At 41.3% G+C, this 13,628-nt stretch overlaps 2 protein-coding genes and 1 long non-coding RNA gene across 4 annotated transcripts in view; 1 reads left to right on the forward strand and 2 right to left on the reverse strand.

Annotated features, from left to right (window-relative positions):
- Positions 1 to 13,628, forward strand: part of LOC306942183 (heat shock protein beta-11-like) — a 222,507-nt gene that overhangs the window by 63,204 nt on the left and 145,675 nt on the right. The window lies entirely within an intron of this gene.
- LOC306941687 lies at positions 692 to 7,022 on the reverse strand. The gene is made up of 3 exons (XR_013792200.1): positions 6,504 to 7,022; positions 2,457 to 3,772; positions 692 to 2,002 (listed from the first exon to the last, which is right to left on the reverse strand). It is a non-coding gene; the product is annotated as an uncharacterized lncRNA (long non-coding RNA).
- LOC306942063 (uncharacterized protein) lies at positions 7,198 to 12,843 on the reverse strand. Of its 2 annotated transcripts, none has more exons than XR_013792231.1 (3): positions 12,523 to 12,843; positions 9,413 to 10,816; positions 7,198 to 8,960 (listed from the first exon to the last, which is right to left on the reverse strand). XR_013792231.1 is itself a non-coding variant. In XM_079527764.1 (3 exons), exons 1-3 carry the CDS (start codon positions 12,689 to 12,691, stop codon positions 8,521 to 8,523), a joined length of 1,179 nt encoding a protein of 392 aa, XP_079383890.1. In that variant the 5' UTR covers positions 12,692 to 12,843; the 3' UTR covers positions 7,198 to 8,520. The 2 variants fall into 2 exon arrangements, 1 of the variants encoding a protein (XP_079383890.1); XM_079527764.1 differs by having other exon boundaries at positions 10,247 to 10,816.

Consider the following 13,628-nt stretch of genomic DNA (forward strand, 5'->3'; position numbering starts at 1 on the left):
CTGGTCCGCCCCCTGCTGGACATAGGTCAACACGGACCATGCATTTGGACATCATTATACAGTAGTACTTTGTTGCAATGTTGTTGGTATGGAAGCTGTATTGTTTGACTCGCCCAGAAAATCATTATAAATATAGGTTACATTTTCAAGGGTTCTTTGTATTATTTGGTGTAACATTGGGCGGCGTAGTCAGACAACTATTCCACAATCGCTGAATGATGGAAGCATTTGGAAACTGCAAGAGGCAGCATGAAGTCTGGTAACACGAGAGACTATTGTAACACTAACACAAATAGTATTCACTGTTAAAATAGCTTCGGTACCCTGTTGAAAGGATCCCTGGCTAAATATATGCCTTAATACATTACACTTTGCTATCTATAACTATAATTAAAAACACCTTTTTTGATGATGTAATTTACCCGTATGTGGACCAGCCCTATGGATTCTGCTATAATAATGTGTTCATAAAATGTATTCAAAATATTGCTTTGATGCTCATATGAACCTTAGAGTATTTGTTTTTTTGTTAGGACATGCATTGCATAAATTCCATAGGCTGGACCACACATGGACATATGACATCAACTTGCAAACAGGAGCGGCTCCTATTCAGTGATAAACACACTATTTCTAGGATAAATAAAATACTGTTTTTCATTTCAGATTTTAGTTTTAGAGGGCAAGTATGTTTTATATCCTTTTATTTACATTTACACATGTGTATACTCATTCAGTAACTTCGCATGAGTCGCACCACCAGGCTTTCCACCTCGGAGGTGTGCCAAAATTGCCGTATGATCCGGTCGGGAGCGGATGATATCGTTACATCATGTTGTAGTCATTGTTTTGTAGTCATCAGGCCGGAGGCCCTAGTGTCAGAAGAATACATGTCTATTCATGTCACCATCTTGGTTTTATTTGTAATTTTAAAACAAAACACAATATAAAAATAAACAACTAAATCAACAAAGTCCCATAACATAATTTACATGCACTAATGAAATTGTGAGAAAGAAACTTAACTCGTTACTTCTCCCCCTGAGCACTCATCATAACCATCCTCTGCTTTGGCATCTATGATTCGTGTGCCACAGTATGTATCATGATGTGTCAGCTCAGGTGGCTTCCTTGAGAAACTGTTCAACTAAAAGCTACTAAAAGTATGACTATGAACCCTTGTGTGATTTCAGATCACTAATTTCTAGTCTCGTGTTGCCAGACTGTTGCCACTTGCAATTTTCAAATGCTTCTGGAGCAACGGAAGTTCTATCATGAGTAAAATATAAAGTGGAAGTGGAGCCTCCTCTCCACTTCCATTTCATCTTTACATCCGCACAAATTTATCCTAATATAATTAGAAGACATCTAAGCACATATAGCTTGTTGCTTAGCAGAAATGGAAATAAAAAAATAAAATGTAACGATATTTTAAAATGTTCGTGAATGGAAATGGGAGCTTCATTACTCGGATTTCGGGAGGTGTAGTTCCAGACTCTATATTGCATTTGGAGATTGTGAAATAGTTGTCTGGCTACACAAGACTAATTTCACCTCAAAACCTCCGAAAAAAAATGTTCTTTCCATTGTATGAGCTGTCATGGATGGAGTTTGTCGCAGTGATATCAGGTCATGGGACAGCTTGTTTCTAAGAGAAAATCTTTGTCCTTCCACAGTGTGGGTTGTTTGTTTTTTCAGTGACTTATCTTCCCTGGTCTCCTCGCACTCATCACTGTCTTCAGCGTCAGATTCAGAACAGTGTGACTGTGAAGACATGAAATGGTTGCTGGCTAGAGGCTCTGTCTCTGTGTTTTCATTATATTCACTTCTCACTGCTAGTAATGTCTGCGTTGAACCCTCAGTGGCTCAGCCTCCTCTTGTCTGTAAATTAGCTGCTGCTGTTCATCCTTTTTCTGTGGAGGCTGTGGTTCCTCTTGGAGCAGACCGGGCCTCCTCTCCTGTTGCTCTGGTGATTTCTCCTCTTCACAGACTTGGAGGAAGTCTAGGAGGCAGAATGGGAAATAAGAGAAACAGTGATTCTTAATATTTATTCAGACTACAGTCTGTGCCCTTATGTTTTGTAGTAGTAGTGGTGTTGGTGGTTTGGAGGTAATATTTAAGATAGAAAACACCACAGGCTGCCTTATATTGCACCCTGTATTTACTATTTACACACTTGACTAACGCAGGGGTGCCATTGTGTCAAATTCATTAATTCTAGGTCGCAACAGGCCAGATTGGACAAAATGAGACCATCAAGGCCAGCTCCATTGTGCACAAGTCAAGGAAGGTACCTCATACACACCTACTCCCACTGCCCTTTAAAACACAATCAGCGCCGGGATTTCTTTCAAAATAGATGCTCGGGGTGCCGGGAAGATATGGCCGCTTTTACTCTGTAAAGCCCCCCCTTCCGTTCCGGACTAAAATCGGGAGACATATTTTTGCTTGCTTACCTTGCTATCGTTACGATAAAATCGCTTGATGATCCCTCGCGTTCATATTTTGAACGAGAGGCAGGTCAGAAGTCAGAAATGAAGACCTTAGTATATCCATCTGATCAAAAGCCCACGGAGAGCTCCCTAGATTAGGAGATATGAGGGATTCTTTCTGCAGCGGTAAACAGGGAAGTGAACGGGACCGCGGATGTGCGAAGAGCAAGGAGTATGGTGGCCTTGGAGGCCAACTAAAAAAAGAAAAAGATTCAGAATATTTTCCTCTTGTTTGATATCAATAAAAATGCGCTACGTCCTACCAACCCGTCGGTTGGATTAGTTATGACGTTCCCACACGTCGTACGGTCTAAATGGGTTTAGGATTTCCTCTCTGTATGAAGTCCCATGTGTTTCAGTTGTGAGCTTCGACTAAAGCGCTTGTCACACAGTATACTGAAGGGCATCTCACCTGTATGAGGGGTGCATGTGTTTGGTCCGACGTACTAACAGTCCGACAGGCATTCGTCCGACAACCTACCCAAAACCCAAACCCTAAATCTAACCTCACAGGAAGCCACAGGTTCGTTTTAACCTGTAACGGGTTAGTTTTAACCGGCCACACATGTCGGGAACGACGGTGTTGTCGGACTAATGCCTGTCAGACTGTTAGTATGTCTAACCAATGTATGCACCCTCTGTATGAGTCCTTGTGTGCCTCTTAAGATTTCCATTTTGGTTAAACGTTTTACCACAAAATGTACAACTGAAGGGCTTCTCTCCCGTATGAGTCCTTGTGTGCCTCTTAAAATCTCCCATTCGGGTGAATGTTTTACCACAAACTGTACAACTAAATGTTCTTTCCATTGAATGGGCTCTCATGGATGGAGTTTGCTGCACTGATATCAGGTCCTGGGACAGCTTGTTTCTCAAAGAAAATATTTGTCCTTCCACAGTGTGTGTCTCGTTGTGTGTTTTCAGCGACTGATCTTCCATGGTCTCGTCCCAGTCATCACTGTCGTCAGTGTCAGATTCAGAACAGTGTGAAGAGATGAGCTGCACATCAACAGTTGGTTGTGATGCTCCATGGTTCTCTACATCAGCTTGTGTTTTCATGTGTTCATTTGAAGTGCTGGCTAGAGGCTCTGTCTCTCTGCTTTCATTATATGCAGCTTTCACTGCTAGTAATGTCTGTGTCGACCCTTCATCCTCCTCTGGTCTGTGAATCAAGTCCTGCTGCTCCTCCTTAATCTGTGGAGGCTGTGGTTCCTCTTGGAGCAGGTCGGGCCTCCTCTCCTGTTGCTCAGGTGATTTCTCCTCTTCACAGACTGGAAGGAAGTCTAGGCAGAATAGGAGCGGGAAACAGTGAGTGATGCTTAATATTTGCATGAATTAAATTAAACGCTGTGCCTCTGTAGACGCATGAGAACATTTTGAGAAGACAGGAGGAACAGAGAATTCATCCGAGGTCGAGTGAAAGGTGACTAAAAGTGACATGGGAGTCAAATTGAACCTTCTCCTTGTAATGGGAAAATGATAATCATTTCACTGCACGCAGGCACGCACGCACGCACGCACACACACCATGGCCATGTTTCCATGAGGCTCACATTGTGAAGTATTACTGTATCATGGGCTTGCTATAAAACAATACACTTCCCCAAGACTAGATTCTATGCCTAGATTTATTTAACAAACTGTTTATAGTACAGCATGTAACATGTCATGTATCCTTTTTTGCATCTCGCTTACTAGCTGCTATAGCACAGGGGTTCCCAAAGTAGGGTACGGGACCCCCAGCGGCCCTTGAGGTCCCCAGCTAAATGATAGTTTGGAACCAAATGCACACTTAAGGGTCTGTAACTCTGAGTGTACAAATGGAACCGTAAATTAACATTGATTTTACAATACAAAGTGGGCCTATGCATGTCAAACTGGGGTGTAGTGCTTAAAGTCCTATACTTAATGGCACTAATTAATGGTTGCCGACGGCCAGGTGAAGTTCTTACGTGTGCCACTGTGCCAGTACAAACTGATCTCCCAAACATGTCCGTTGAGTTTAACTTTGCTTTATTTTCTGCAGTCATTTTCCTATACAACATACAGATAAAATAATAAGAAAGAAACTGTAACAAACACAGGCGACCAGCCCTCCTGAACACTGTGAAACTGTTAGCCTCTACCGTCTGCCACTGGCAACACCTGTTAGCCTCTACCGTCTGCCACTGGCAACACCTGTTAGCCTCTACCGTCTGCCACTGGCAACACCTGTTAGCCTCTACCAACACCTGTTAGCCTCTACCGTCTGCCACTGGCAACACCTGTGCCTGATTAGCAACTGGGCTGGCCTTGACGTTGTCCAAGCTGCAGTGACATTGTCAATCAGTAAAACATTAGGTCATAATGGCTCTTACACCAGCCCCTAATTGCTACCTGTGAAAAAAAAAAATGGGGGTCCTTGAAATTAAACGGGTTGAGAATCACTGCTAGAACCGTACAAATCTTCTCTTATATGGAAGCATAAAGCTGCCAAATGCAAATGAAATGGCAAATACAAAAAGTCAATTGAAATAAGAGAAATGCTTTTTCATTTTCAGGTCATTAACGCATTTCATGAGACAAAAAAAAAATCTAAAATGCAATAGCATTTACATTTAATCTACAGATATGATCATTCTATGACACAATTAAAAATAAAAGATAATTTGATTTTCAATTTTCAAACAATTTCCCACAAATTAGTAGGCAATATTAAAATGAAAATGCAATTTAGAAAATTCAAAGGAAAATGCAATGTGATTTGATTTTGCTTCATCTCCAGGTGTGCTCATTCTATGACCAAAGGAAAAAGCAAAAGCAAATAGCATTGCATTTTCATTTTCAAATAGTACACACGCCAATTTGAAAATTTGCTTTTGCTTTTTCATTTTCATAGAATGACCACACCTGGAGATGAAATGTAAATGCTATTGCATCATATATTCACTTAAATGTGTTCATTATCTGAAGGTTAAAAAGCATTTCTCTTATTTCATTTGAATATTCTACAATTTAGGCATTTAGCAGACGCTCTTAATCCAGGGCGATTTACATTAGGCAAGAACAAAAGCATTTATCATGAAACATGCGTAAGCTAAGAACGTAACTAGAACATATCTATACTCTACTCTATATTCTAAATTGCATTTTCATTTTAATATTGCCTACTAATTTGCTGGCATTTTTTGAAAATTCAAATTCAAATGATATTTTATTTATAATTTGAATTGTGTCATAGAATGAGCACATCTGTAGATTAAATGTAAATGCTATTGCATTTTAGATTTATTTTTGTCCCAAGAAATGCGTTAATGACCTGAAAATGAAAAAGCATTTCTCTTATTTCAATTGACTTTTCGTATTTGCCATTTCATTTGAATTTTGGCAGCTTTATGCTTCCATACTCTTATGGGGGTCCCTGGCATTATATATTTTCAAATGGGGGTCTGCGGGCAATTTAGTGTCAATTTGGGGGTCCTTGACATGAAAAATCCCATTGTAGATAGTCTATTTTTGGATATCTGATGTAGAAGCAAAAGGGAGGGCTGTTAATCTGATATATTTATTGAAATTGGTTATCAATCTATATATCAATCATGGTTTCACATATGTGTGTGTGTGTGTGTGTGTGTGTGTGTGTGTAGTTCACACGTGGAGTGGACATGGCTTTCATCAGCACCCATGTCTGGTACAGGACAGGAGGATATAGTGAGAGAAGTAGGCCTATAACAGTAGCTATTGTGTGTTAATACACATGCACCCTAGAACTGTCAACCAAGAAATAATATTTATGATACAACCAATATTTGCAAACAAACTGATATTAAGAAAGTAGACACTTTCTTTGGCAAGATTTCTCAATATAAACCTCCTTGACAGTATATGCAGAATGGGTACATTTCAAACAAAAGCACAAGTCAATACAAACTGCTACTTTGAAGACGAAATCATGAAAAGCACTAAGAGTACACATTGTTCTGTCATTTTGCAACGATAATGTGAATTAAAGGGTAACAAAAAAACGTGACAAACCTGTCAGATCAGAGGTGACTTGAGGAGTGAGGAACTCCAGCTGTCTGTGTTGCAGATCTATTTGTTGTTGGTATTGTACGATAGTTCTGACAAACACAGCTAATATGTCCTCTGCAACGGCGGTCAGTCGTTCATTGACGAACAGTCTCAACGTCTCTATGTCACACATTGTTACTTTAGTTAAAATAATACGTCTCTGTTGATACTTTCACCGACAGTGCATTTGATTTTGCTACATACGTAAACAATGAGAAGGATGACTTCCGAGGTCGATGATGTTGTTGGTTGAACGCATGTAAATACAGGCTGGGATCAATTCACGTTGCAGTTTTCAGAAACCGGTCTAGAGCGGATATGGAAACTAGACGTGTGTGTGCGTGTGTGTATACGGATACAGTAGGCGGGCTCTAGACCGGATCTGAACAACACACAAGTTGTAAAGACTGATCGTGTTGGTACATTGATGCTGGTCCGCCCCCTGCTGGACATAGGTCAACACGGACCATGCATTTGGACATCATTATACAGTAGTACTTTGTTGCAATGTTGTTGGTATGGAAGCTGTATTGTTTGACTCGCCCAGAAAATCATTATAAATATAGGTGACATTTTCAAGGGTTCTTTGTATTATTTGGTGTAACATTGGTCTCGCGTAGTCAGACAACTATTCCACAATCGCTGAATAATGGAAGCATTTGGAAACTGCAAGAGGCAGCATGAAGTCTGGTAACCCGAGACAGACTATTGTAACACAAATAGTATTCACTGTTAAAATAGCTTCGGTACCCTGTTGAAAGGATCCCTGGCTAAATATATGCCTTAATACATTACACTTTGCTATCTATAACTATAATTAAAAACACCTTTTTTGATGATGTAATTTACCCGTGTGTGGACCAGCCCTATGGATTCTGCTATAATAATGTGTTCATAAAATGTATTTAAAATATTGCTTTGATGCTCATATGAATCTTATAGTATTTGTTTTTTTGTTAGGACATGCATTGCATAAATTCCATAGGCTGGACCACACAAGGACATATGACATCAACTTGCAAACAGGAGGGGCTCCTATTCAGTGATAAACACACTATTTCTAGGATAAATAAAATACTGTTTTTCATTTCAGATTTTAGTTTTAGAGGGCAAGTATGTTTTATATCCTTTTATTTACATTTACACATGTGTATACTCATTCAGTAACTTCGCATGAGTCGCACCACCAGGCTTTCCACCTCGGAGGTGTGCCAAAATTGCCGTATGATCCGGTCGGGAGCGGATGATATTGTTACATCATGTTGTAATCATTGTTTTGTAGTCATCAGGCCGGAGGCCCTAGTGTCAGAAGAATACATGTCTATTATTTCACCATCTTGGTTTTATTTGTAATTTTAAAACAAAACACAATATAAAAATAAACAACTAAATCAACAAAGTCCCATAACATAATTTACATGCACTAATGAAATTGTGAGAAAGAAACTTAACTCGTTACTTCTCCCCCTGAGCACTCATCATAACCATCCTCTGCTTTGGCATCTATGATTCGTGTGCCACAGTATGTATCATGATATGTCAGCTCAGGTGGCTTACTTGAGAAACTGTTCAACTAAAAGCTACTAAAAGTATGACTATGAACCCTTGTGTGATTTCAGATCACTAATTTCTAGTCTCGTGTTGCCAGACTGTTGCCACTTGCAATTTTCAAATGCTTCTGGAGCAACGGAAGTTCTATCATGAGTAAAATATAAAGTGGAAGTGGAGCCTCCTCTCCACTTCCATTTCGTCTTTACATCCGCACAAATTTATCCTAATATAATTAGAAGACATCTAAGCACATATAGCTTGTTGCTTAGCAGAAATGGAAATAAAAAAATAAAATGTAACGATATTTTAAAATGTTCGTGAATGGAAATGGGAGCTTCATTACTCGGATTTCGGGAGGTGTAGTTCCAGACTCTATATTGCATTTGGAGATTGTGAAATAGTTGTCTGGCTACACAAGACTAATTTCACCTCAAAACCTCCGAAAACAAAATGTTCTTTCCATTGTATGAGCTCTCATGGATGGAGTTTGTCGCAGTGATATCAGGTCATGGGACAGCTTGTTTCTAAAAGAAAATCTTTGTCCTTCCACAGTGTGGGTTGTTTGTTTTTTCAGTGACTTATCTTCCCTGGTCTCCTCGCACTCATCACGGTCTTCAGTGTCAGATTCAGAACAGTGTGACTGTGAAGACATGAAATGGTTGCTGGCTAGAGACTCCGTCTCTGTGTTTTCATTATAATCACTTCTCACTGCTAGTAATGTCTGCGTTGACCCCTCAGCCTCCTCTTGTCTGTACATTAGCTCCTGCTGTTCATCCTTTTTCTGTGGAGGCTGTGGTTCCTCTTGGAGCAGACCGGGCCTCCTCTCCTGTTGCTCTGGTGATTTCTCCTCTTCACAGACTGGGATGAAGTCTAGGAGGCAGAATGGGAAATAAGAGAAACGGTGATTCTTAATATTTATTCAGACTACAGTCTGTGCCCTTATGTTTTGTAGTAGTAGTGGTGTTGGTGGTTTGGAGGTAATATTTAAGATAGAAAACACCACAGGCTGCCTTATATTGCACCCTGTATTTACTATTTATACACTTGACTAACGCAGGGGTGCCATTGTGTCAAATTCATTAATTCTAGGTCGCAACAGGCCAGATTGGACAAAATGAGACCATCAAGGCCAGCTCCATTGTGCACAAGTCAAGGAAGGTACCTCATGCACACCTACTCCCACTGCCCTTTAACACAATCAGCGCCGGGATTTCTTTCGAAATAGATGCTCGGGGTGCCGGGAAGATATGGCCGCTTTTACTCTGTAAAGCCCCCCCTTCCGCTCCGGACAAAAATCGGGAGACATATTTTTGCTTGCTTACCTTGCTATCGTTACGATAAAATCGCTTGATGATCCCTCGCGTTCATATTTTGAACGAGAGGCAGGTCAGAAGTCAGAAATGAAGAGCTTAGTATATCCATCTGATCAAAAGCCCACGGAGAGCTCCCTAGATTAGGAGATATGAGGGATTCTTTCTGCAGCGGTAAACAGGGAAGTGAACGGGACCACGGATGTGCGAAGAGCAAGGAGTATGGTGGCCTTGGAGGCCAACTAAAAAAAGAAAAAGATTCAGAATGTTTTTCTCTCGTTTGATATCAATAAAAATGCGCTATGTCCTACCAACCCGTCGGTTGGATTAGTTATGACGTTCCCACACGTCGTACGGTCTAAATGGGTTTAGGATTTCTTCTCTGTATGAAGTCCCATGTGTTTCAGATGTGAGCTTCGACTAAAGCGCTTGTCACACAGTATACTGTGTGACAAGCCCCCCTCAAAAAATAAAAAAATAAAAAACGTTTTTTCTTTTTTTTTACTCTGTCCCAAAAATTGAGGAGACACTGTGGAGGCACTGGGGGGACAGTGGGGACACTGTGGAGGCACTGGGGGTCCATTGGGGAGGCACTGTGGGGACACTGGGGAGGCTCTGTGGAGGCACTGGCGGGACACTGGCACTGGGGAGACACTGGGGAGGTACTGGGGAGTCACTGGGGGGGCACTGGGCAGACAGAGTTGGGACAGAGTTTATTTTTATTTATTTTTGCGCCCCCCCCCCCCATGGCGCTTCATCGGCCTTAGTATGTCTAACCAATGTATGCACCCTCTGTATGAGTCATTGTGTGCCTCTTAAGATTTCCATTATGGTTAAACGTTTTACCACAAAGTGTACAACTGAAGGGCTTCTCTCCCGTATGAGTCCTTGTGTGCCTCTTAAAACCTCCCATTCGGTTGAATGTTTTACCACAAACTGTACAACTAAATGTTCTTTCCATTGAATGGGCTCTCATGGATGGAGTTTGCTGCACTGATATCAGGTCCTGGGACAGCTTGTTTCTCAAAGAAAATATTTGTCCTTTGTGTGTTTTCAGCGACTGATCTTCCCTGGTCTCGTCCCAGTCATCACTGTCGTCAGTGTCAGATTCAGAACAGTGTGAAGAGATGAGCTGCACATCCACAGTTTGTTGTGATGCTCCATGGTTCTCTACATCAGCTTGTGTTTTCACGTGTTCATTTGAAGTGCTGGCTAGAGGCTCTGTCTCTCTGCTTTCATTATATGCAGCTTTCACTGCTAGTAATGTCTGCGTTGACCCCTCAGCCTCCTCTGTTCTGTGAATCAAGTCCTGCTGTTCCTCCTTAATCTGTGGAGGCTGTGGTTCCTCTTGGAGCAGATCGGGCCTCCTCTCCTGTTGCTCAGGTGATTTCTCCTCTTCACAGACTGGGAGGAAGTCTAGGCAGAATAGGAGCGGGAAACAGTGAGTGATGCTTAATATTTGCATGAATTAAATTAAACGCTGTGCCTCCGTAGACGCATGAGAACATTTTGAGAAGACAGGAGGAACAGAGAATTCATCCGAGGTCGAGTGAATGGTGACTAAAAGTGACATGGAGTCAAATTGAACCTTCTCCTTGTAATGGGAAAATGATAATCATTTCACCGCACGCGCGCACGCACGCACATTCTATGCCTAGATTTATTTAACAAACTGTTTATAGTACAGCATGTAACATGTCATGTATCCTTTTTTGCATCTCGCTTACTAGCTGCTATAGCACAGGGGTTCCCAAAGTAGGGTCCGGGGACCCCCAGCGGCCCTTGAGGTCCCAAGCTAAATGATAGTTTGGAACCAAATGCACACGTATGGGTCTGTAACTCTGAGTGTACAAATGGAACTGTAAATTAACATTGATTTTACAATACAAAGTGGGCTAATGCATGTCAAACTGGCGTGTAGTGCTTAAAGTCCTATACTTAATGGCACTAATTAATGGTTGCCGACGGCCAGGTGAAGTTCTTACATGTGCCACTGTGCCAGTACAAACTGATCTCCCAAACATGTCCGTTCCGTTGAGTTTAACTTTGCTTTATTTTCTGCAGTCATTTTCCTATACAACATACAGATAAAATAATAAGAAAGAAACCGTAACAAACACAGGCGACCAGCCCTCCTGAACACAGTGAAACTGTTAGCCTCTACCGTCTGCCACTGGCAACACCTGTTAGCCTCTACCGTCTGCCACTGGCAACACCTGTTAGCCTCTACCGTCTGCCACTGGCAACACCTGTGAGCCTCTACCGTCTGCCACTGGCAACACCTGTTAGCCTCTACCGTCTGCCACTGGCAACACCTGTTAGCCTCTACCGTCTGCCACTGGCAACACCTGTTAGCCTCTACCGTCTGCCACTGGCAACACCTGTTAGCCTCTACCGTCTGCCACTGGCAACACCTGTGCCTGATAAGCAACTGGGCTGGCCTTGACGTTGACCAAGCTGCAGTGACATTGTCAATCAGTAAAACATTAGGTCATAATGGCTCTTCTCTTATGGGGGTACCTGGCATTATATATTTTCAAATGGGGGTCCGCAGGCAAATTAGTGTCAATTTGGGGGTCCTTGACATGAAAAAGTTTGGGAACCACTAGCAAACAAACATCCCATTGTAGATCGGCTATTTTTGGATATCTGATGTAGAAGCAAAAGGGAGGGCTGTTAATCTGATATTTTTCATTCAAATTGGTTATCAATCTATATATCAATCATGGTTTTATATGTGTGTGTGTAGTTCACAAGTGGAGTGGACATGGCTTTCATTAGCACCCATGTCTGGTACAGGACAGGAGGATATAGTGAGAGAAGTAGGCCTATAACAGTAGCTATTGTGTAGCTAGAACTGTCAACCAAGAAATAATATTTATGATACAACCAATATTTGCAAACAAACTGATATTAAGTAAGTAGACACTTTCTTTGGCAAGATTTCTCAATATAAACCTCCTTGACAGTATATGCAGAATGGGTACATTTCAAACAAAAGCACAAGTCAATACAAACTGCTACTTTGAAGACGAAATCATGAAAAGCACTAAGACTACACATTGTTCTGTCATTTTGCAACGACAATGTGAATTAAAGGGTAACAAAAAAACGTGACAAACCTGTCAGATCAGAGGTGACTTGAGGAGTGAGGAACTCCAGCTGTCTGTGTTGCAGATCTATTTGTTGTTGGTATTGTACGATAGTTCTGACAAACACAGCTAATATGTCCTCTGCAACGGCGGTCAGTCGTTCATTGACGAACAGCCTCAACGTCTCTATGTCACACATTGTTACTTTAGTTAAAATAATACGTCTCTGTTGATACTTTCACCGACAGTGCATTTGATTTTTCTACATACGTAAACAATGAGAAGGATGACTTCCGAGGTCGATGATGTTGCACGCATGTAAATACAGGCTGGGCTCAATTCACGTTGCAGTTTTCAGAAACCGGTCTAGAGCGGATATGGAAACTAGACATGTGTGTGATATACTCTATGGTGTGTAATCATTGTGTATATTCCTGCACTATACCTGCATCCAGTGATCTTGGTACAATATAGAAATTGATCTATTGAAGATTCTGACGTTCAAATGTACATATTTTTTGTTTTGATTGTATTGCTGTATTGTTGTATTGTGCTTTCTGCTTTGGCAATGTAAACGTATGTTTTCTCATGCCAATAAAGCCCTTTGAATTGAATTGTGTGTGTGTGTGTGTGAGAGAGAATTTCCGGATACAGTAGGCGGGCTCTAGACCGGATCTGAACACACTCATAAGTTTTAAAGACTGATCGTGTTGGTACATTGATGCTGGTCCGCCCCCTGCTGGACATATTTCGGCTACATTGAAAATTAGGGCCTGCCCCTCAATTGTACTCCGAGTTTAAATAAAGGTTATGATGATGATGATGATAGGTCAACACGGACCATGCATTTGAACATCATTATACATTAGTACTTTGTTGTTGGTATGGAAGCTGTATTGTTTGACTCGCCCAGAAAATCATTATAAATATAGGTTACATTTTCAAGGGTTCTTTGTATTATTTGGTGTAACATTGGTCTCGCGTAGTCAGACAACTATTCCACAATCGCTGAATGATGGAAGCATTTGGAAACTGCAAGAGGCAGCATGAAGTCTGGTAACCCGAGACAGACTATTGTAACACAAATAGTATTCACTGTTAAAATAGCTTCGGTACCCTGTTGAAAGGATCCCTGG

The sequence above is a fragment of the Electrona antarctica genome (genome assembly GCF_951216825.1).
Source record: "Electrona antarctica genome assembly, chromosome: 18".
Taxonomy (NCBI): Eukaryota; Metazoa; Chordata; class Actinopteri; order Myctophiformes; family Myctophidae; genus Electrona; species Electrona antarctica.